This window comes from Eulemur rufifrons, chromosome 12 (genome assembly GCF_041146395.1).
Source record: "Eulemur rufifrons isolate Redbay chromosome 12, OSU_ERuf_1, whole genome shotgun sequence".
NCBI lineage: Eukaryota > Metazoa > Chordata > Mammalia > Primates > Lemuridae > Eulemur > Eulemur rufifrons.
The window spans coordinates 12,962,026-12,986,411 of NC_090994.1; the positions used below are offsets into that span (position 1 = coordinate 12,962,026).

General features: G+C 34.2%; 1 protein-coding gene across 9 annotated transcripts in view; it reads right to left on the minus strand.

Moving 5' to 3' along the window:
• Positions 1 to 2,211: 2,211 nt before the first annotated feature.
• TUSC3 (tumor suppressor candidate 3) overlaps positions 2,212 to 24,386 on the minus strand; it is a 144,824-nt gene continuing 122,649 nt past the window's right edge. For 5 of the 9 annotated variants that reach the window (XR_011235238.1, XM_069485205.1, XM_069485209.1 and 2 more), the window contains 3 exons: positions 19,401 to 19,475; positions 15,956 to 16,046; positions 2,212 to 2,936 (listed from right to left, as the gene is read on the minus strand). Coding sequence is in view for 7 of the 9 variants with exons in the window: in XM_069485205.1 (XP_069341306.1) it covers positions 2,921 to 2,936; positions 15,956 to 16,046; positions 19,401 to 19,475 (182 nt within the window). In the remaining 2 variants the exon portion in view is untranslated. Of the gene's footprint in view, positions 2,937 to 6,953; positions 7,004 to 9,244; positions 9,314 to 15,955; positions 16,047 to 19,400; positions 19,476 to 24,386 lie in introns of all 9 variants that reach the window. The other 4 variants (XR_011235237.1, XM_069485203.1, XM_069485207.1 and 1 more) reach the window with 4 other exon arrangements.

Below are 24,386 nucleotides of genomic sequence, written 5' to 3' on the forward strand. Positions count from 1 at the left end.
TTCTATAAGGGAATGCAGGGGCTAATAGATGTATACTTGTACCCTTTGAGTATGACTAGCTACAATGGCCTGCCCTTTTTACACTATTAGAAAAAAACACTAATCGATGTATTATTGGTCTGAACCAGTATAGCTTATTCTTAGAGTATAAAAAATAGCTTGTTTCAATATTTTAAACTTAATGAGTCTGTGGACTCTGAGGAATATTCAGTCTCTAAGAGGCTAATCAAATGTTTTGTCTCTAGATGCTCTAGCTGATATGTTTGCCCCTGTCACCAGTTATTCTTGAAACACAGTGTTTAATGTCATTGGTTGAAAATAATGATATGTTATTCCTTATTTAGGATAACCACTCCCTTCGTGTACCCTTAGGTTCTCATAACAGCAAGAAAAATACTGCTTTTCAAGCTCTATGGTTACATAATCTCCCCAAATCACCATGCCAGCTGAATTGTAATTGACAACAGATACTATTTTAGGTGTAAAAGAAAATTACAGTAAGCATAAAACACTGTTGGGCGTACTCATGGGAATATCTAATGGAAGGAACAGTATGTTGAGCAAAATGTAATAAGTTATTCATCAGATGTTATTATAAAATGAAACTTCTGTAGATGGAATTTTATGTTAGGATTTTTCTCTCCAACTTAGCAGAAGAGTAATTTTTAAAATTCTAACAGGAGATTGTTAAACATAAGTTTATAAGTTTTCAACACAGTGAATCTGGTTGAAAAGTGACACTGGAGGATAAAATCAGATACCAATTCTATTTAGTAAAGGTAAATATATTGTGTATGTGGTTTTGCACATACTATATTCTGTAGGCAAACTATGTTTGAGCCACTCTTTGCAGTTTTCACTATAGCATTTTCCAGTTAGTAATGAATTATGTTGAGGTAGTTTATTTCCCTCAAATCAATTCCCTAAGAACAACTGTCTATAGAAAAGCTACAGCTTTTTAAGTTATGAAATTCTGAAAAAAAAAAAATCTTTTAATAATTGGACTTATTTTAAATGTTCAGAGGAAGTTCCAAAATATAGGCTGGAAAACTAATATGGTATAGGAATAAAGAACTCCTTATCTCAGAGTGTCTAAGAATGACCTTATCATGATTAAACACTATTAATTTTATAAAGAGATCATTTAATCAATTGCATATCAACGGAAAGATAATTTTGAGATTTAAGGGGACAAACAAAAGTAATTATAATACATGTTTATTATTTGTTTTAAAATTTGGCCTCACCCTCCATTTGTAATCTCTGAGGTTCTAAATGAACTTCAGGGAATGTAAAAAAATATGCAGTGGGTTAGAAATTACAGGTCAAATGCCACCCAAGGATAGGTATTGAACAAATGATTATGTTCACCTATTGCTTTCCCATAAATGCCATTCCAATATTAAGTTTATTAATCTATGAACAGGAAGTATGGAAATTAATGCTATTTTTAATAAGATTTTGGAATATGTGATAACCTTAATATAGATCTAAATTATTATGTAATTCTCACTGAAATTATCATGTTTTGAGAAGATAGCTTTCATCCTACTAGCATACATATTCCCCTGGGATATAACTTGATAAACATGCCCTGGTGAGCTTTTATATTTCCCATTCTTCATTGAAATTCATAGGTACAAAATAAGCAAACTCAGTGGATGTACACCTGGTCCCCATTTGAGACTATACAGCTGAAACTTCCAATGAACAAAACGCTCCATGGTTGTCTAATCAGATCTTAATGAAAATTAGATAATGTGCCTTAAAAAAGAGAAAATAAATATTTATTGAACTGAGTGAAAGAACTCCTTTGTTGAATTCATCTTTAGGTAGTTCCACAGAATATAAAAATTCAGGTTTAGGAGTCTGAAAGCCTGGATATGAGCTCTATTTTTTATTGTTTTTTGGCTTTCAACTTCTATTACTTTTACAAGCCAGAAAAAATTTACATTTCCTGTCTAATTTACAAAGATGGTGTGAGGAGCAAATAATATATGTGAAAGTGCTTTATAAACTAAAATAGGATACAAACATAACAATGTTTAAACATAACAATGTTTAAACTCCCTACATTTGGTTCTCAAGAAAGCTTCACTGAGTTAGTCACTCATCCAAGGATAACTACTAACCTTTTATCTGGATTCAGAGAATGAGCCACTGATGCATAAAACACTAAAGGCAAGTGGCCATAGTGGGTTACGCTTGCTCTTTTAAGTCTGGATTCCTGGATGACACTTCTAAAGTTAGAGAAATATTAATTCCTAGTTGTGGTGTGTTGTTTCCATTGCCTGATTCCAGTGAGGCATGTTGAGTTAGTCAATGTTTGCTTCAGATTTAGATCTCAGGAAGAAGCTCCTATTCCTAGGTCAGGCATTTAAATTGTGTGTATCATTCATCCAGCTCTCTGTCTGGTACATCTTTATCTAGTTATGATTAATAAGAACAAAACACCATTTGTAACAGTGCGCGTCCTTTATAACTGAAACTGCAATAAGTATAATTTTCAGTACATATTTTCATGCATATGCTTTATCCCAGTATAATACTAAGCATTCTGTAACATACATTTCATAGGTTGCTTGTACTAACAGTATGTTTTCCTTTACTAATGAGTGAACAGTTCTAAAACATGAATTCATAATTTACATTGTCATTTATTTCAATCTTGTGGCATACACTGAATCATATAATAGGTTTGAAAAACACTTGAATGTTTCCTTTGTAGATATTAAATGTTACCATCATTTCTATAAATTAAATTTACTAGGAAAACCCACACTTTAAAAAAAAAAAGTATACAAAGAATAAGCTAGCAATCACAACCAGCAAAGTAATGAACTTAAGAATTCAAAATAATAATGTCAGGAACAGTTTATCTTCATGGTAAACATTCACTTTATGCAAATCCCACTTGGCTTCATTTAATTAAAAAGCTGAAAAAGAAAGAAAATTATTATGTGCTGAACGTAAGGAAAACATAAGATGCTTTTTATTCCATTCTAAATTAATATATGTAAATATAACATTAAAACACCATAATTATATTAACTCAACTAACTGCAATTTTTGTATCAAGGGAATTTTTAAAACATAGTTCCTGTAATGGGGTTAGGCTTAGGGGGGAGAATAGGGTCATGGGTGAGAGAATATTTGCTGATAACTTGAATTTGTGGTGGTTTAAATGTACATAAACACCTCTCTCATTGTTGGAGCAAAGCTGGTATTTAGAACGGTAATGTACGGGAAATAAAGGGAATTAGTTGAAACAAATATTTGAAGTGGGTCATTTGAATGTCCTAAAAGAGAATATTTTTTTCATCGTTGAATCTATAATTCATTTACATACATAAAATAATTACTAAAATACTGTGTATTTTGTTAATATAATTTACAATTTGAACAACCAAAAAGAATATACACATAAATCATCGTCATCAGATTCTGATGAAACATCAGCACAAACAGATGCTGGTACATAGAAAAGTAAAAGTAAATGATAAAGTGAAATGTAACTGTTTCATTTCTGTAAATTTCCCTTAAGGAATGGTTTAATTTATAAAGAGAAACTCAGTTTTGTGAAATAAGTCAATTTAAATAACAATTACTGAATCTTTGGTATTTGTATCTTTCTGCTAATACGTGGCATGTTCTTTTTAAATCTTGACACCATAAAACTTTGCAAGACAGCCACCAATAAACCAATTTTTAAATATTAAAGCAAAAATGAAATTAATGGTTACTGTACTTGAAAAACCATGTAGTACAAAGGACTGTTCAAACTAGCAAGTTTAATAGTTGGATGTTTAGAATGTTATATCCTAGACATATTTCTGAACCTCGGTTTCCTCATTAGTGAAAAGAATGGTTGTTGTGGATGATCTTCAAAGTTGTTTCCAGTGCTAATGTTTTATAATTCTGGTGATACTATATACTACAAGTAAATATATATTTTAAAATATATAACATTTTCTCAGAAAACATTATATAAAATTTATGTATTTAAAATATCTTATATATTTTATAGAATACCAATTGAAATATACATAGTTATGCAATAGAAACCAGAATTACTAAGGGTATCTGTTTCTGAGGAATTGGAAAATGAAAAGAGAGAAATTGTGGTGAAATTAGGATGCAGTCACTTGTATTTTTCAAGGTAAGATATGACTGACAGTTACAAGGGTAACTATCTCCATGAGGAAGAATGTGAGCAGTAAACCTCATGGGAGCATCAAGCTGTAGTTGCTGTTCAATACACGTAATGCTTAAAAACACTGCTGGCAAAGCAGACAGATGTGTCACTTGCAGATGAACTCTTTGGCTTCTCCTGTCAACAATTACAAGCTTGCCCTGAAGGTGAAGCTAAATGAAGAATGAGGGTTAATGAAAAAAGAAACCTTGATCACAAAATATTTTAAAATGTAATTAGAGTTGAAAAAATTCAAACTCGAAGCTGAGGATTTGTAGGGGTTTTTGGTTTGTTTAAAGGAGTGATTTAAAAATTTCAAGCTATGTAGTGCTAAAGATAACCTTTTATTATTGCTAAAGATACTACTATAAAAGTAAAAATAGTAATATGACCCTTTATGATAATTTTATACCTCCTAACTTTTTAGAGCTGGAAAGGTTAAAAAGGTTCTATATTTCCATGTTGTTACATTCACAAAGTAAAAGGATCTGTGTGACTACTTTCTTAAAAATAGATTAAGAATCCTTAGTTTATGCTATTTGTTCACTCTAGAGTTTTCCAAACTGAAGTATTTAGTAATTATTTTAAAAACTTAAAACAATCATTTGATTTTATCTCACTATAAAGTAAAACAAATATTTAATCTTGAGCTGATCATTCTATTTTCCTACAGTAAAAGATAAATCTAACAAGCAGAGTACTTCCTATTCTTTTATACTAATACCTTTCCAGTAAAAAAAGAATTATAAATAAGTTTTTATAAGAATTTGTTCAAGACATTGGAAAGACTGGAAGCACAAAAATGTTTTCTTAGTTAAAATGTTTCTTAGAAAAGTATGAACTGTTATTCCCTATATAATTGTTCAGTATTTCATGTTTGACTTTTATTTTCATTATATAAATATTAAATGTCCAAGGTATGTTCCAACATGAATGTTATATATTGATATTATCACTCAAGGGGTTAGTCTCTCATTTCTATCTATGAGTGTCTGACATGTGTATTTTTATCTTTATATATCAAAATTATTAGATAGGAAATGTGAAATCTAACAGAATAACTACGTTTTTGTAGCTTTATGGTTCCAGTGGTGCTTGGATATTCTTTTTACAAATAATGCTTATCACAAAAGTATATAAATGTTTTTGCATCATACTTAAAAAAAACGGTCAAGAATAGTAAAAACAATAGTCTTCTTCTTTGTGCTTTTTAGTGTTGCATTCTATTTGCTGAGAGAGCAAGGATCTGCCTTGGACACAACCATCAACTTCTGTCTGGACTACACTCTCTGTTCTCAATGAATCTCACTGTAGTTGGCAGTAGTCTGCGTGTGCATCACATTGACTACCCTGGCTGGTGTATTCTGAGGTGAATACGTGCATGGTTAACTCCAGGCAGCAACATAAGGCGGAGGCTTGCCGGCAAGAATAGGCAACTGTACACAAGGAGATTAGACAGCAGTCCAGGACCGGCGCAAATATGCCCCGAACACTGCTATTCCCCTAGCCTAAGGGATCCAACTATTCCCTTCTAGTCTGTACAAATCAATTGTTGCTCAAAGTATAGCGGAGATGCAGAGAGATGCTGTATAAAAAGAAGGGATGGGGTGAAATCTCAAACCATTTCATCTTTAAGGCTGGCTCTCCTCATTACTCCCTCAAACTAGCAAACATCCAGAACTTAGATAAAAATTCTGTCCCCGACTTGCTGAGAAGTGGTATTACAAAAGAGTATTAGCAAGTTTATGACTGGAAATTCAAAATATAAGGTTTCCTAGAGAAACATGATTCAAAGTGTTAGCTACTTTCTCAAATTCAGACCCATAAAAGGTCAGTTTTAATCAGCATTCAACAAAGATCTATTGATCATCTATTGCATATAAGAATACTGTGCATAGAAGGGGTTGCAGGAAATGGAATGTCAAAGTCATAGGCCTTACTGTTTTTCTACAGGAGAGTAAGACCTGGGTACAACTAAGTATACCACAGTGACACACATGATATAATGGTGATTCAAATTATTACAGAAATTCAAAAACAAATGAAGTAACACTCCGACTTTGAGAATAAGTAAAATGAAGAGAGAGCAGCCTGAAGGAGCTACATGAAGGTAGGTGCCAAAGAATGAAAATATGTGCAGTGCTGTGTTCAGTTAGCATAAACCAGGAGTTGGCGCACGTTCTGTAATAAGCCAGAAGGTAAACATTTAAAACTTTGTGGGCTATAGGTTTTGGCTAAAACTCTAAACTGCTGGTAGTGGGAAGGGAGCCATAGATAATACATACAAAGAAATGTTGTGTGTCAATAGAACTGCATTCATAGACACTGAAATTTGAATTTCACGTAATTATCACATGTCACAAAATATTATGCTTTGGTTTTTTCAATCATTTAAAACCATAAAAAAGATTACTAATTTGTGGGGCATGCCAAAATAGCAATTCCTAAACCCTGCACTAAACCACAGGGTATACTGAAGGCTGTACCATAAGAAAAGATAGACTAAATCAAATTTAAAATACCTTTTTGTGGTCATTCATATAATGATATTATTACATACCGGTAAAATCACATACATTTTAGAAGAATAGTTAATGGCATTGAAATACACTCAGGACATATGTAAGAAAAGCAGCTTACAAAATATGCATTGTATAATCCTTCTTCTCTAGTTTCAAAATATTTATAATCTCAACTGTTGACATTTGATAACCTGGGTGTTGAGATTATGAAGAAAGTTTATTTTCTTCATTGTCCTTACCTGTATCTTCTACAATGAACATATACTAACGCATCTCCTCTTTTTGTTGTCTATTAATGGACTTTGACGGAGAAGCAACATAATCAGTTCATATGGTAAAATAATTCTGGCATTACCCTAGAATAAGTGATAGATTATGGAAGACAATGACTAGATATTGGGAGATAAATTAGGAGGCTGGGAGATAGTCTGAACAGGATACAGTGTACTTAAAACAACAACTGTGGGAACAGAAAAGTGATAGAGACAAATACCAAATTAACATAATCCAGGATGAGGATGTGGGATGAGCGCAAAATGACCGCAAAGTTTCTATCCTGTCAGGCTGAGAATGGCAGTGTCTTAGGGAAAATGGGCAGAAGAGGAGGATAAACAGGTTTGGAGGCAGAAATGACTCAGCTTTTGCACATGTCAAGGGTGACCTGTTAATGTGAGATTCAGGTCTAGTTCTGGATTTCAGGACAAAGGTCAGGATTTGCTATGTATATTTGGGACTGAGAAGTAATCTAAAAGAAAAAAGGAAAGCATAAGAGTTGTCATGTTACAAAATCCAGGTTTCAAAGAGGGGCTTGTCAGGTTAAAAAAAAAAAAAGGCTAGAACAGTCACAGGAAGAGAAATCTGGATTTGGTCACTCGGTGGTTAATGGAGACCAGGGATCTACTGAAATCACATTTGTTCCTTTCCTGGGAAATACCTGAACAGGAACCCAATAGCAGTTTGCTGTTTGTTTTTGGTTTTTACTCTTCGTGAATTAATTACTCCATCTGTTTGTAGTGTTTTGAAAAACTGTAATGTACACAGTATTCTTGAATGGATGTATTCTGTCCAGTTGGCAGTTGGCGAAATTCTCTGAGGTCTTCAGCTGGACAGGATTTTCTTGTGCACTGCTTTCTCTACCTGTTCTCAAACTAAGGGAAGAGGGAGACCTAACAGTTCCATAATGGCACTCTCTCTCACAGAAATCACTTATGTGGCTAAGGGGCAGCTGCTCAGGTTCCATTCTGGTATCCAAAAAAAGTGCAGCATGGAAGAAAGGCCTGTCTTCTTCACTAAACACAGATCGGCCAGTGAATGAATTTTCATTCCTATGCCATTGGCTTTGTGATGAATGCAACTCACTGATTCCTATGATTTTGTTTTTATCCTTTGCTATACATTGGTAAGTGTTCTGTGGAAATGCTAGAAAGAAGTACAGGATGGATGTTAGCCGGACCTCTTTAAGCAAAAGTTCTGGGGCTCTCTTCTGTGTAGTAGATTACTGAATCCATAAAAGTCTTCAAGTCTAAAACAAATGGTCTTCTAAAAAGACCTAAAGAAATTTAGGCCTTTATGAAGAGTAGGGAAAAAAAAAATATATGTGGGAATGGAAACCTTTCTGTATCTATAATCTCACAAGGTGTAATAGCCATCAAGTATATTAGTGCTACGGCCAGTTCACCCCACAGCCTGCACAGACAGACACACGTAGCTGAGTGTGTAGATGACATGACTAATAGTGAGTCATGCCCAGAAACCTGGATACTAGGTCTGGGGGAAAAGAACAACAAACCTTGTATGTGAGGTAAGGGATAGATGCAGAACAAAGAATTCTTTGGGACCACAGGGGCGTCCTACTCCTTTCCTGCTTTTAGTGGGTTGCCAAATGGTGTGATGGAAAGAACCTTCTTAGAGCTATCTTTGATGTGTATGTTGACTTAGACCCTATGTTTCTGGGCTTAAGGGCACGGGATGTATAGTACCAGACTGAAAAAACTGGATTCTGAATTTTCTACAAGAAATTACTTTTATGTAAAATTTCCTGGTATGTATTTCTGAGAGTTTCAAATGTTGATTTAAAAAATACTTTTGGTAAGTTAACGGTTTGGAAGACTTGTATTTTGAATATTAAATTTAATAGGAAAAGGGAGTGAATACATGTTTCCTAGGCAAAATTAAATATATTTCTATTGATTGTTTTAGTTTTGCTTTTCTTCCCTAAGTTATAACAAAGAAAAGTCAAAACAAAAAAACAAGGAATTATATTTTATCTGTGGTGGAGGAGATAGGTACCATTATTTCCAAAAAAAAAAAAAAAAAAAGGTTAACTCCAAGAGTCACAGTCTATTGGTGGAAATTTATATCTGAAGACTTGTCTCTGTATAGTAACATGAGACTGAGATTATGGGCTCTGACAGTTATCTTACAATTAGTAAACCAGTAGTTTACTATAATTTGTTTTACTTACAAGACAAATACTATGATTTTTATTTGAAAGATGAGGGAAACTGAGGCTCAGAGAAGATTAAAAGACTTGCCTGAAGGTATAGAGTTTTTAAGTGCCATGGTCCAAATCACATCTTCTCACTCAAAGTCCAGATCACTTTCCAATACACCACAATGAAATACAACAATATGGAAAAAATAATCCTTAAGATTTGATTTCCATTTGTACAATATTACAAGATTTAGCACTACATTCTTTATCTAGATAAAGATAGGGAATAGACAATGGTGCCTTTATAGCACTCCAGCTTTTCTCTGAATTATCTGTAAATTTTGGACCTCTGTATTACCAATTCTGCAAAGCTGGGATTCAGCATGAGAAAGGCAACAGCAGTGAAATTCTTGTCAATGATCTGTATTATGGGCTGATCACCACACCATTTGTATAGCTTGTTTTTATTTTCCCTACAGGTAAAAGATGGACATCTAAGAGGTACACATGAATGTGATATTGCTATACACTATACATACTGAAATATTTCTGCTTTGCTGTGCTTATCTACCAAACATTTCTCAAAATTTGTATCATGTCTTTCATTTTTTGCTGTTATTGGATACTTTCCCTTATGCAATGTCATTCTATTTTCTTGTTATTCATCATCTCTCAAAATCCCAAAGACAGCATGAACTCTCAGTTTTCCTAAGACAATGGAAGGCACCCTCTGTGTCCACTGTAAGCTTAATTGATACATATTCTGATTACTTGATGCCAGCCAGTTCAGCATCAATTTGGGGTTGCAATAGTTATCTCAAGAGCTCAGGTTTCAGGAAGAACTGTCTTCCACACATGCCTTTAGTTGTATAAAAGAAGCTGACAACTCCAGAGGGTGTCATTCGATGTAAATTGCATCTTTTGGAGTTGTTAAATGTGGCAGACCAGTACTCTTCACTTCCTTATATTTCTATTTTAATGGTTCCTGCTGCATTTAATGAAAGCAGATAAGGAATAAAGTTGGAGTAAACAGATTTAATTAGTAAGTATATGATGAGCACCTACTATGTGCATAGCACGTTGGAGATATAAAAAAGGTATTTATCATGGACCCAAATACCTAACAATCTTCCCGAAGGAAAAGGACTTAAACAAATGAAACAGATGTGTATGAATACGTAATGAAAAATGTACCAAAGTAAAGTACTACTGAATAATCAAGGGCTACAATGGCTAGTACAGGTGAAAGAGAGGTAAGTGAGGTGTTTTTTATGGAGAGGCCAGTGAATTTCTGGGACTGCAAATTGATTATACAATTTATCCTCATGAAAATCTGAGGTATGCTGTATTCTACCAAGTTTTATGGAGGACGAAACAGTCTTCACAAGTGAGCCTTGCTCCAACCCCATAAAAACACTATTTTGGAGGTGGAAAATAAGACTCAGAAGTCAAGTAACTAACTCCAAGTTCCAAACGTACCAAATTAAACCCCCAACTTGAACTCAGGTCTTCTACAATACTTCTAATCATTGTTATTTTTCCATTATACCATACTACCCAAGATAATGTCTCATTTAAAACAGATTTGATGTGCCATAGATGTCTTCTGAAGAGTGCCAGTAGAAAATATTGAGAAGATGATTACCTGTAAGTGAAGACTATCATGTATCCCTGCTAGCACTTTGCTTTCATTAGAAAATGGGGCAAGCACTACATTTTTATTTAATACACAAAATTAATTCAGTGTTTCCACTGGAGTAATATTACTTCTTTGGAACTATGGCTCAGATGTTAATTAGGTAGAATTCATAATAATCCCGATATTTTACTGGTAGCTTCAAGAGACACAGGAACCTGATTTAGTTCCTCAAAAGATTCAGGGAAAATCTGTTCTTCACTTAACTGAATTATGCAAATATAAAACAAAGCTACTTAATTTTCAGTGTAAAGAAAAACCCTATTTAGAAAAAGTAGATTAAATATAAATGAGTTTAAAATATCTGTCAGAATTAATGATAGTAATTAGCATCAAACATTTATTGCGTAATACTATGTACCAGGCACTTCGCTAAGTGATGTTGAGAGAAGGATTTACATGCATTGTCATGTACTCTTTACAATAGTTAAAGGAGGTCTGACAAATCATCTCTATTTACAAATGAGAAAAACCTACGTTTAGAAAAGTTAAGTAACTTGCCTGAGGTGACACAGCTAGTTATAAGCCGACTGGGGATTCCAATCAGGGGAAGTTTGCTTATTAAAACTTAAAAGAAAATAGGAGAGAATTTAGTGGTAGTATGAAACAGATACATACCACTAAGGAATTAGGAAAACCACTGATAGTAGATTTTTATCCCTTTAGAAGGTACATATATCACTAAAGACAAGAGCAATTTTGAAGTATTGAGAAAATATGATGAAGGGCATATATGTTTAAGGTTTTGTGAGGCTTAAGAGTAAAGTAAAAATGAAAATGAATAAAAAACAAATAGGTCACTCCATACAGAAGAAATTGAGTATTGTTTAATCTACAACGCTTAAGTTACAGACACAGTTCGGTGTGCAGTTATGAATATAGTTTTGTACATTTAGTGGTACACAAGTTACAATTCGCAGAAACTCAACAAGGAAGACATCGAGGGCTACAAAATGTAGAGGCCTTAACACCCCAGAAAGTACTTTGGCATATGAGCCCAAAGCCTACCACTAAGGGTGATTTTTTTTTAAAGTATTATGTTCAAATGTACATTTTCACTAAAGAATATCTCAAGAATATTATCCAAAGTACAAGTACTAAAGTAGATAGGTAAGAAAAATACATCTGTCCTTGCAAGTTTTCTCTTTTTAAATATATAACTTGTTAAAATTGGGGAAGTAAAGGATACAGTTTTGATAAACTATTTTAAATGTATTTCTTTCACGAGTGGTTGGACTGGTTTAGCTCTTGGTGCCTAGGGTTTATGATTCTCTATTATAGGGGCTAATAATTTTTGAAAATGGACATCTAGAAATGTCTTTTCAGAAGTACTATACCTTCTGGAGTATGTTTTGTGGGTTTTCCTCTTCCTGGAATGATGGTTTCCTGCATCTCATTCTCCACAAACTGCCTTTATCTGACTCTGATATGATCAACTTTATAATGCTGGTGCTACAGATAATTGACCAAGCTTCTTCCACAGGATAATTAGAGGGGAAAATGTTTTTTCTTCTTTATGAGTGAGTATCTCACCTCTCTCCATCTTTCATTTATTCCCTCTTGCTTTTATCATCTCCTTTGTCCTTTCTCCAGTAACTTACTGAATAGATATTTTTTCCATGTACTGATAGGTTTTTAGACTTTAGCTGAAGATTGGTCCAAATCTCTAGACTCTCTTTAGTCTTTTTAGTGTAATACTTTGTTCTTGATGTTTATCATCTTATTTATTACCAGAATCATTCACAAAAAGAGTTAACTTCTGAGGAAGTTAGAAGGAAAATGTTACAATGGAATAAAAACAAAACCCAAGTCACTATAGACTTTAACAAAGGCAACTTTAGCACATATATGTGCTAAAATAAAAGGGAATGAACAATGTTTCCAAATACAAACCTTGTAAAGTATTTGGTTGTTTCATATGGATACTGTAAATGTTATGAAGGGAAATCTATGAACACTGTATAGATTTAAGGAAGCCTGATGAACAATTCACCATAAGAAAAGGAAGAAGGTAGGAAAACAGCTAAATAAAAATTCTCAAAAGGGCTAAAGAGACATATTGGAAGACTTTGATATGGGAAGAGATAATTAGAGAAATTATTTAAATTGGACAATGGATAACTAAGTCATGCAATTCAGATATGATACAAATAGCATCAGTTTGACTACTGACTGATTCTTGAACATATTCTCTCTTCACATATCTTCAGATCTTTACTGAGAACCAAATCAAAGACTCCATACCCTTCCTAATAGGAACAAAGAAAATCAAATACCTAGGAATATATTTTCCCTATAGAGGTCTTTTACCTCCTTAAACTATGAAACACTGAGGAAGGAAAGAGCAAAGGACATAAACAGGTAGAAAACCATACCATGCTTGTGGGTGGGCAGAATCAACATTGTTTTTTTTTTTTTTTTTTTTTTTTTTGAGACAGAGTCTCACTGTGTTGCCCAGGCTAGAGTGAGTGCCGTGGCGTCAGCCTAGCTCACAGCAACCTCAAACTCCTGAGCTCAAGCGATCCTACTGCCTCAGCCTCCCGAGTAGCTGGGACTACAGGCATGCACCACCATGCCCGGCTAATTTTTTCTATATGTATTTTTAGCTGTCCATATAATTTCTTTCTATTTTTAGTAGAGATGGGGTCTCGCTCTTGCTCAGGCTGGTCTCGAACTCCTGAGCTCAAACGATCCGCCCACCTCGGCCTCCCAGAGTGCTAGGATTACAGGCGTGAGCCACCACGCCCGGCCAGAATCAACATTGTTAAGATGTCTATACCACCCAAAGTGATCTGCAGATTCACTGCAATCCTTATTACAATACCAACATCATTTTTCACAGATCTAGAAAAAATCATTCTACACTGCTCCAGAGAAGATCCTGTAGAGCAAAAGCAATCTTAAGCCAAAAGAACAAACTGGAAGGCCTCAATTTACCAGACTTCAAGCTATACTATAAGGCTATGGTGACTTACAACAGCAGGGTACTGGCACAAAAACAGAGACATAGACCAATGGAACAGAACTGAGAACCCAGATAAAAAACTGTCCTCACGTAGCTATCTAACAAAGCTGACAAAAACATACACTGGGGAAAAGAATCCCTGTTCAATAAATGGTGCTGGGAAAACCATATAGCCACATGTAGAAGACTGAAACAGGATCCGCACCTCTCACAAAAATCAACTCACAGTGGATAACAGACTTAAACCTAAGGTGTGAAACTATAAGAATTCTAGAAGAACACATTAGGAAAACTCTTACAGACATGGGCCTAGGAAAAGAATTTACGAAGAATACACCAAAGGAAATCACAGCAACAACAAAAATAAATAAACTGGACCTCATCTGCCAAGGAAATGATCAAACAGACAACCTACTGAATGGGAGAAAATATTCACATGTTACACATGGATAAAGGGCTGACAGATAGAATCCATATAGAACTCAGGAAAATCAGCAAGAAAAACATAAACAAACCCATCAAAAAGCAGGCAAAGGACATGAACAGAAATTTTTCAAAAGAAGATAGACTAATGGCCAGCAAACACATGAAAAAATGTTCCACATCTCTAATCATCAGAGAAATGCAAATCAAAACCACAATGCGGTACCACTTAACTCCAGTGAGAAGGGCCTTTATCAGAAAGTCCCAAAACAAGAGGATGCTGGGGTGGATGCAGAGAGAAAGGAACGCTTATACACTCTTGGGAGGACTATAAAGCAGTACCACCTCTATGGAAAAGGGTATGGAGATTCCTCAAGGAAGTAAAAGTAGACCTACCCTTTGATCCAGCAATCCCACTACTGGGTAGCTACCCAAGGAACAAAAGTCATTTTGTCAAGGAGACACTTTCACTCAAATGTTTATAGCAGCACAGTTCACAATTGCAAAGGTGTAGAAACAACCCAAGTGCCCATCATACATGAGTAGATTAATAAACCATGGAGTTTTACTCAGCAACAAGAAACCAGTGGTGATCTAGCACCTTTTGTATTCTGGATAGAGCTGGAGCCCATTCTCTGAAGTATCAGAAGAATGGACAAACAAGCACCATATGTACCCACCATCAAATTGGTATTAACTGATCAACACTTACATGCACATATAGTAGTAACATTAATGGGGGGGCAGAGGTGGGGAGGGGTATATTCATACCTAATGGGTGCAGTGTGCACCATCTGGGGAACAGACATGCTTGAAGCTCTGACTTGGCAAAGGCAATATATGTAACCTAAACATCTCTACCCCTGTAATATGCTGAAATGAAAAATAAAAAACGAATCACATCTTCTCCTATGGAAACTATATTGGCTTTCATTCAGTAAAGGATGGATATGAAAATATAAGGGTTTTCATCTAAACTCTGTCAAATTTCATATTTATATCTTATTCTTGGGCATGATTTCCATTTCTGACTTCTTACAAGGGAGTTCATCTGCATTTCCAACCTCATGAGGCTGCTGAAGGCAAACTCATCCCTTGTTAGGCTGATAAGGCCTTGACCAGGGTGTGGAACTAGTTACATGGTAAGAATGTTTGCCACTTCATACAGAAATTAATAAAGTAGGCATACACTCTGGTTCAGATATACTTACTATGTATTTCTAGGGTGACGCCAAGGATTGGTATTTTGAAAACCTTCCCCGGTGATTTATATGCCTAATCCTGGTGTAAAAAACCCCAAAGCATTGGAGAGTTACTGTACTGAAAGACAACTACTCCTTGTCAGAATTGAAAAGATAATACGGAGTTAGACAATGAACAGATCATAATGAGAAAACAATTTTGCAAATGAAATCACAATGGTGATGATTAGACAAAGAGAAGAAGAAATTTTGATGAAGTCCATAAAGTTTAAAACTCATTTTCTTATATGTACATATACAATATGTAATAATGTGTACATATATATCTATAAAATGAAATGATATCCTGATGCCTTATATCTCCTTTGTATACTCGACTATGCTGAACACATGGCAGGTGCTCAAAACTTGTTCAAGTGAATTTAAAAATAACACAGCAAATGAGTTAATTCTTAGTTATATTAACCTCTGAAATTCTAGTTAAAAAAATAAAAACATTCACATTAGTATAAAGATATTACCTGTAAGGATAGCCATGGTACTTGGAACGAAATATTGAAAGTAGAAAACTAAAGAAGAACACCACCAGGCCTAAGCCCACTAGGCAAATTACTGGAAAGAGACAGAAAATACCATTAGTATCTAACAACATGCAAATGACAACCCAAATGTTTATATTTTTAAAATGCATTCAATTACAGTATACGTACATTTAAGAGTTCATGGCACATACAGGTACAACAAACAAGATAATCCACAATATAGTATATTCATTATTTTCCATTCTCAATGAAAATGTACTATTTGGGGTATGAAAACAACAAAATTGATCTAAGTGTTCTGGGGGTTTTCCTCTCTTATAGAGCTCCTACAAATACCAAAATGCCCGAGAGGGATCAAAACGTGATAAACCACAAACTACATTGTCAGCCCCTGTATTACAAAGAATTGGCTATATTCGCAGGGACATTGGCATTATTATGATGTAAATACAATGTTATTCAGATGTCATCAGTACTTTACAAAGAAATATAATTTTAGGTTAGTGCCTAAATTTATTGCCTCAATGATCCTACTGTACAGAAGGGCTAGGAGTAAAAGCTTGGAGGATAAGAAATACGGTCTCAGAGAGAGCCAAACAGGAGAAAAACCCCCCTCAACAGCAGGTAATAGTGTCAAGGTGATGGTGTTTTATAAAGAAATAGAGGGCATGCGTCATAGCAGAATATGCAGTGGTCTAGGTTTTCAATATTACTCTGTCCCAGAAAAGAAAATTATTTTTTCATTTCCTTTTTATTATGGTGGGAAAGATTTTACTGTAAAGCAGATGAGTAATCAAATATGTAAGGTTTCTTTGCATATATATTCTGGTTCTTGAATTAAACATGATTTATTGCTATTAAAATGATTCTACATGTGCTTATAAAATTTAAATGCTTAAAATCAGAGCCAATTAAATGTAGATATGTTTAATATATTTAAATTTTCTTTATGTTCTATAAATTAGTAGACATTAGTGCTACTTCTTGAGAAGAAATATCTAAACATCTTTTAAGAATAAAAGGTTTCACAATATTTACACTTTCATTAGTTTCAAGGAATTCTAAGAAAAGTTAAAAAAATGTTTATAAAAAAGAGATTAAAATCACTAAAGCAGAACAACACAAGGAAGACCACACAGATCTATATGCTTATATAATAAAAATGAAACCAGGTCACTTATAATCCTGGAAATAAGGGAATAGATAAGGTATGATGGCATTGTCAAAATATGGTCTACAAATCTGTCAGTTTTTATTAAGCTCTGCAGGAATATCATTCTATAAGTTTTGAGTATAAACTGTGAAACATCATAAGCATTTCAATAATATCCAATTGCAGCCTCTGTGACACTGCATTTCAGACAACACTCATGCAGTTGAACTTCAAATGAGTATTGGCAGAAAATACCCCAAAAAGTAGGTTTCCGAATATCACACAATGAAAAAGATCTTTTAAAATAATTATATATCCAAGTATGACACACACGAGGTCCTAGATATATAGCATATTAACAACTTTTCTTACAACAATTTTATTAAACCTGGAATAAATTACACATGATTTACTGTATACTTCCCTAAATCTGGCATTTTATCAAACACTTCTTCCTTTCCCTTTCATCTCCTTTTTGTTTTCCACAAGAATAAAGCACTCTTTCATTCCCTTTGCTGCTTTTAGTAGCCTCTTTAGGTTGTGTTCAATAGGAAATAAGGCTCAAAATACATGATCAAGTATAAGAATATATTTACTTGATTCTGTGCAGTGGAACAAAATAATGCTACTCCAGTACACGTATACAGGGAAGGGAGGAAGAGTGTGTGGGGTGAGGGGTTAGTAATTACTAAAGGAACCACGCTGCCCACATGAAAAGAAAATGCCATGATAAGACAGAAGCATTCTGACCTGAGCATTATTAATAATCATGGTACTTGTGTCACATCATAAATAGAAGTCACATCAGAATCAAAAGGGAGAAAATTTTAACATATTTCCCAGGAATGTGTCCCCCTCTCTCTCACACACGAATAAATAACTTGGGGTGGATGTGGAAGTTATTATAGAAACATCTACTGAGAGGGAAGTTGGAAGTAGTGATTTTATAAACTCAGTATCATCGATGTGAAATAAAATTTACCATGTATCTATTACTATTACTTACCTTAATGACAGGATGTATAATAAACATATAATTACATTGAGATTATATCCTCATAAACATGATGTCTCAATCCCAAAAACACCACATTCTTTCCTCAAAAGATATAAAATGATGTTCAACAATGCTTAAGTACACAAAGTAATGCACTCATTGCTCCTGCAGCTTCTTTACAACCATGTATAGATAGCATCATAGGAAAACAGGGCAGTCTAAACTGCATATGACATCCAAAACATTGCAACACTTCAGACTTCTAAATATTCAGAAATCACTATAATTCATTCACATGCATGTCACAGTAGCTAAAAATCCCATAAAATAAGTCTGGATTTTTATTTTACATGTCTTAAGAAATCATTAGTCTTTTTCAGATACCTATGATCCTCATACATAAATCCTGGGTTTTAAAAAAGTTCAGAAATGCAAAGTGTAATGAGAAAATTTTAATTATAGGTTTGTGGCGGTACAATCACATAGGATAATAACTTGATATTATTATAGAAAGGTCTGTGCCAGGAAACATTAACTCGAAGGCCCTCTCTCCTTTCTTAACCTATTTGCCTATTTTGCTAATAAAATTTGTTACTTTAGAAAACTATTTTTTTTAATACAACTCTTTGAGAAGAATCATCCCATCAAAGGAAAGAATATAACTAACTTGCTTAAGAACACAATGCTGGAACTTGACGGAGTTGTTAATTTTGGCCTATTAACAGAAAAGGCAAAGCTCCTTGAAAAGATAGTTCTAGGAGGTGGCTTCCTTTCTTAAATGTTGATTAAAAAAAGTTTGGAAGTAACTGGAAGGTAATGTACACTTCAGAGTACAAAACCTATGTAGAAACTTCTCCATCTAAGCCAGGCTTTGAGTGCATACCTCATTCTCGTGGCACAGGGAACATATAATATGCTAATAAAATCTCTGAAGACTCTGCCCAGGAAATTTTCCATCCCTCTCTGTATGGCGGATGTTACAACACAGACTACAGCCTCAGAAGAGAGGGATCACAGCACCCCTAACAAGGAAATGTAGTTCTTTATATGCAATTCCACAGAAAATCACCTCATCCCTTTTTGGAAGAAATATATTTTCAAGTATGTGCACACACACATCCTAAAAATAGAAAAAAGTAAAAAAAAAAAAAAAATCATCTTCAAAGCACACCAGTTCTTTAAAAGTTAGTGTTCATGAATGGCCTTTATATATTTCCCATTTGATTTTAAATGAATCTTTATATCAAAACAAAAATACCAACATAGAGACTTACTCCGTCTTTTTCCAACATCTCCTTTGGAAGTTGCTGCTTCATTTAGAAGAACCATCCCCATGGTGATAGCAGCATCTGCAGTAGTTGTCAAGGAGACAAGTAGAAATAGATGCAAACAAAAATCTATTTTTCTGGATCTGAACACAATGTTTCAGAATGGTTAAATTACAAATGCACACATAGATAAATACAATTGATTATGTAACACAAAATCACTATTCTTTGTGTATACAAATATGCCTTCATTTTTTAAATTTATAAGTTAAAACTTTGTGAGATTTTGAAAGTCTAATTTTAAATGCTGTTGAATTCCAGGACTTTCACAGTGCATATAAATTATATGGACTCTCAAAATCAGTTATAACATTTCACACTATACATAAAGATATGCACTACTTATAGTCAAAGTGACACATTTCATTGGCAATCACAGAAAATTATACTGTGTTCAGCATGGTTTCTTTTTTTCACAATGTGTTTGTGTATATCGGTATGCATCATAGCTTTCTTTATCTTGACTACTAAATGTGTTGTTTTAAAGATTATTTTGTTGAGTTAAAGAAATCTTTACTAAGGTCAGGTATCATATCAGTTGGAAATTTTGGGGTATCCAATTATAAGGATTATAAAAGCAAACAAGCACATAATAAAACAATTTAATGAATTTAGCAAGATCTTCAGCTAGTCAGTTGACATTTTAAGAATAAGAATGCAAAATTATTTCTGAACTTATCTTGCAAAAGGATATGTTACGCCATGCTGAAAGATGCCAAAAATTAAGAAAATGATAGCTTTTTACCTTTATGAAAATATTCTTTGCCATGTTATTAAAATGTTTTTGACATTGTCTAGTATTTTAGAACTCATCAATTCTAGAAATATATTTATTATGTATTCTGCCCAAAAGACTAACAGATTAAAAAATGAAGGGAAAAAGAAAACAATTCTAGACCAAAAATTTCTTAATTTGCTTAAATAATTTTATGTTTTCCTTATATTCATTTCTACTACTATATGTATACAAACAGCGTCATTAACTGTCCTGTGCTGGATGTCTCTAAGTGTCTTCTACTCCTAACAGCAAAAGCTCAAAGGGTAACGCTGGGCTATGTCTTACACAATTAGGTTGGAGGAAGTCAGAGAAAATTCTGCAGAGTAAATATTTCCATGCTGAGTCTGTTTTCATAACCTATTATTGAACTTCTCATTATTAATAATGTCTATTTTCATGACCATATTATCCAGCTTCCGGATAATAAATGCCTGTCTTATTTAATTAGGCATTTATGTTCACACTGACCTCTCTACACAAATAATTTTCAAACTATTTATTTTTAGCATTGGAACCCCTTCTGGGACAAAAAAACAAAACCAAAACCTTGGTTGGAAACCAAAGAGAAAAACCCCCACCAGCCCAGTGCAATGCCAACTCCCTCCACCATAAACACACATATATAACATATTACCACTACTAAATTTTCAGAGATCCATGATATGCATGGATCTTTTAATCTTTTCTTTCTCTGAAAGAAAAGATTAAAAACTTGTATCACTAAAACTATATGTAGGGAATTTCTACTGCTTAACTCAGTTTTTTGGAGCAGACAGATGTGACTGATGTGGATCTTTAACAAGAAGTTATTAGGTTTCCTCTTTAATCTTTTTCTGCAACATCCTTTTATATTCAAGTATAAATTTTAATCTATACATTTAAATATACAAATTTAATCTGATAATTCAGATAGAATTCTAGATTTTAACTATAACAAAGCATATTTTTATAAATATTCAAAATATAAATGGCATTTAAAAATGAATTTATGTACATATTAACAAATGTATTCATTTTATGATTGCATATGCTAAGTAACTTCCTCAATTTCATTAATAAATTGTGGGGAAAATGGCACTATTTCTATTACTGGGTTGCTTGACAATTTTAATGGGAGTAAAGCCATATATTAAAATATTCTCAGGGTCAAATTTTATAGACACTAAACACATTTACACAAATAGATGTATCTATTTATAAACACATAAAAACATGATTTCAGGGGAAAGTATATTAGTCAAAAGAATATATCATTGGACATTATGGCCACCCAAGTATAACATATCCCTATAAATGTATCTTCACATCATTTTTACTGCTCTCTCTCTTACATAATATGTTGGACTTATACATGTTTATGTCACAATGTTAAAAACTATGAGTAATATGTTTCTCGCTTAGATTGCTTTTGGATTTCACACAAATTCAAGGCAGTGACAGAATTATATGATTTTTATAATCATATGCCTTAACTTTTAAAATTTATAAACTAAAAGTTCATTTTGTGAGATTTTTAGCGTCTAATTCTAAATGCTCTTACATTCCAGGACTTTCACCAGGCATATAAATTATATGGACTCTCAAAACCAGTCACAAGATTTCACATTAAATATGTTCTAAAAATTAGCAGAAATTGGTGTTATTTCTTAATTACAAATATCTAAATATCTTTTAAGAACAAAACATTTGCTTTACCTGACTGATGGCATTTGTTTCCAGATGTTTGCTATTACAAATATTCCTTCAAACATTATCTTATTACAGGTCTCCTAGTGTATATGTACAATATTTTCTCTAGGGTCTATACCTAGAGGTAAAATTTTTGAGAGGCTGGGTATGGTATTTTCAAATTAGTTAGGTACAATCATATTGTCCTCTGAAATAAACAAAAAATTTCCATTTTTCTTACATTTTACTAACATAGTTTTCTTATTGATTTTATCAAACTGATGAGAGCTGTATTAATAGCTTCCCACATGATTTTGGGCATGTTTTGATTATGTTCATTCCTTTTATTGTTTAATCTTTTGTATACTGCTTATACCACCCCCATTTTTCCATAAGCACATTTGCTTTCTCTTATTAACTTGTAGGACATCTTCACTTTTTTTTTTTATATCAATCTTTTTTCCAATTAGATCCTTTTACTGTAAGGATATACAGGTGTTTTTTGATCTTCATAGTGCTCACGTTAATCTTAAAAAGTTGTTTGAAAATTACATTTCTATAAATTAGTATTGTTTCATACAGATTCTCCTACTTTGGCTTGTCTTTTGTTATGTAGAGGGATTTTAATATTGCCACATTTATCAATCTTTTCCTTTATGAGTTTTGGTTGTTGTTTTTTGCTTTTGAAATTAATTTCTACCCTTAGGTCTTTTTTTTTTGAGACAGAGTCTGACTCTGTTGCCCAGCCTAGAGTGCCCTGGCTTCAGCCTAGTTCACAGCAACCTCAAACTCCCGGGCTCAAGGGACTCTCCTGCCTCAGCCTCCCAAGTAGCTGGGACTACAGGCATGCACCACCATGCCTGGCTAATTTTTTCTCTCTCTATTTTTAGTTGTCCAGCTAATTTCTTTCTATTTTTAGCAGAGACAGGATTCTCACTGTTGCTCAGGCTGGTCTCAAAATCCTGAGCTCAAGTGATCCTCCCGCCTCAGCCTCCCAGGGTGCTAGGATTACAGGCCTGAGCCACAGTGCCCCGCCTCTACCCTTAGGTCTTAAAAACATTCTCTAGCCTTTTCTTTTAATAGCTTCAAAGTCAGTCAGTTAATGTCATTCTTCTGCTCAGAACACTCTAATAGCTTTCCATCTCACTCTGAGTAAAATCTAAACACCTCTAAATGCCCCAAGGCCATACATGATTTGCACTCCAACCCCTGCCAATACTTCTCTGACATTTTGCTCCTAACTGCTGTGCTAGCTTTTCTTCCAACAAGTCAGGAATGCTCCCCATCAGCACCTTTAAAGTTGTTATTCCACTGCCTGAAGTGCTCTTTGCCCAGATGTCCCTGTAACTCACTCCCTGCCTCATGGTCTATTGGGTCTCTGCTCAAATGAGATCTTATCAGAGAAGCCTCTTCTAACCTCTGTCTTTTCTTTATCCTCTTTGGTTTTCTCTACAATGTTGTTTTTTAAAGAATTTTCAGATTGTATATATATATATTTTTATTTAGATTTTTCTTTCTCCTGGCCCTACAATGTTAGCTCCAAAAGGACAGGAACTTTGTTTTGTTCACTATCTTACTCAGTAACAACAACCCTTTGATGCAAATATTATCATCTTCTGTTTACAAATAAGGAAACTGAAGCCCAGAGAGGTCTGAATAACTTGCTCAAAGACACAAAACCAGGGAATGAAAGATTCAAACCAAAAAAGCATAAAAGAAATGAAGTAGGATGATACCAGCATTAGATAACAATGATGACAAGAGTGGGGTTAAGGAACAAAATCAGGCCTGGCACAATCGTCTCACCTGTAATCCCAGCACTCTGGGAGGCTGAAGTAGGAGGAATCACTGGAGGTCAGGAGTTCAAGACCAGCCTGAGCAAGAACGAGCAGACTAATAGAAAAAATTAGCGGGGTGTGGTGGTGCGTGCCAGTAGTCCCAGCTATTCTGGGGGCTGAGGTGGAGTCTTTGAGTCCAGGAGTTTGAGGTTGCTGTGAGCTATGCTGACGCCATGGCACTCTAGCCCAGCAACACAGTGAGACTCTGTCAGGGGGCGGGGGGGTTGTTCAAAATCTCTGACTTGATTTTAGCATAAAATACCCTTATGTTAAACATAAAAATCTTTTCTATAAAGCACTGGGCATTAAAACATCTTTTACTACTCCAAGAACAGATTCATATTACAATTTTACAAATAAGTTTGTGAATTATTCATAAAACTACTGTTTCAAACATGCTTATCGAGATTATGAGTCTACCTTTATATCACTTCTTTATATTTCATGTGGCTTTACTTATTTATTTTTTTATTTTAGCTCATTATGGGGGTACAAAAGTTCAGGTTATATATATTGCCCATGCCTCCCCATCCCCCCGAGTCTGAGCTTCAAGTGTGTCCATTCCCTAGACAGTGCACATCGCACTCATCATGTAGGTATGGACCCATTCCCTCCCCTCACCCCTCATGTTGGTTTAAATCAAATCCT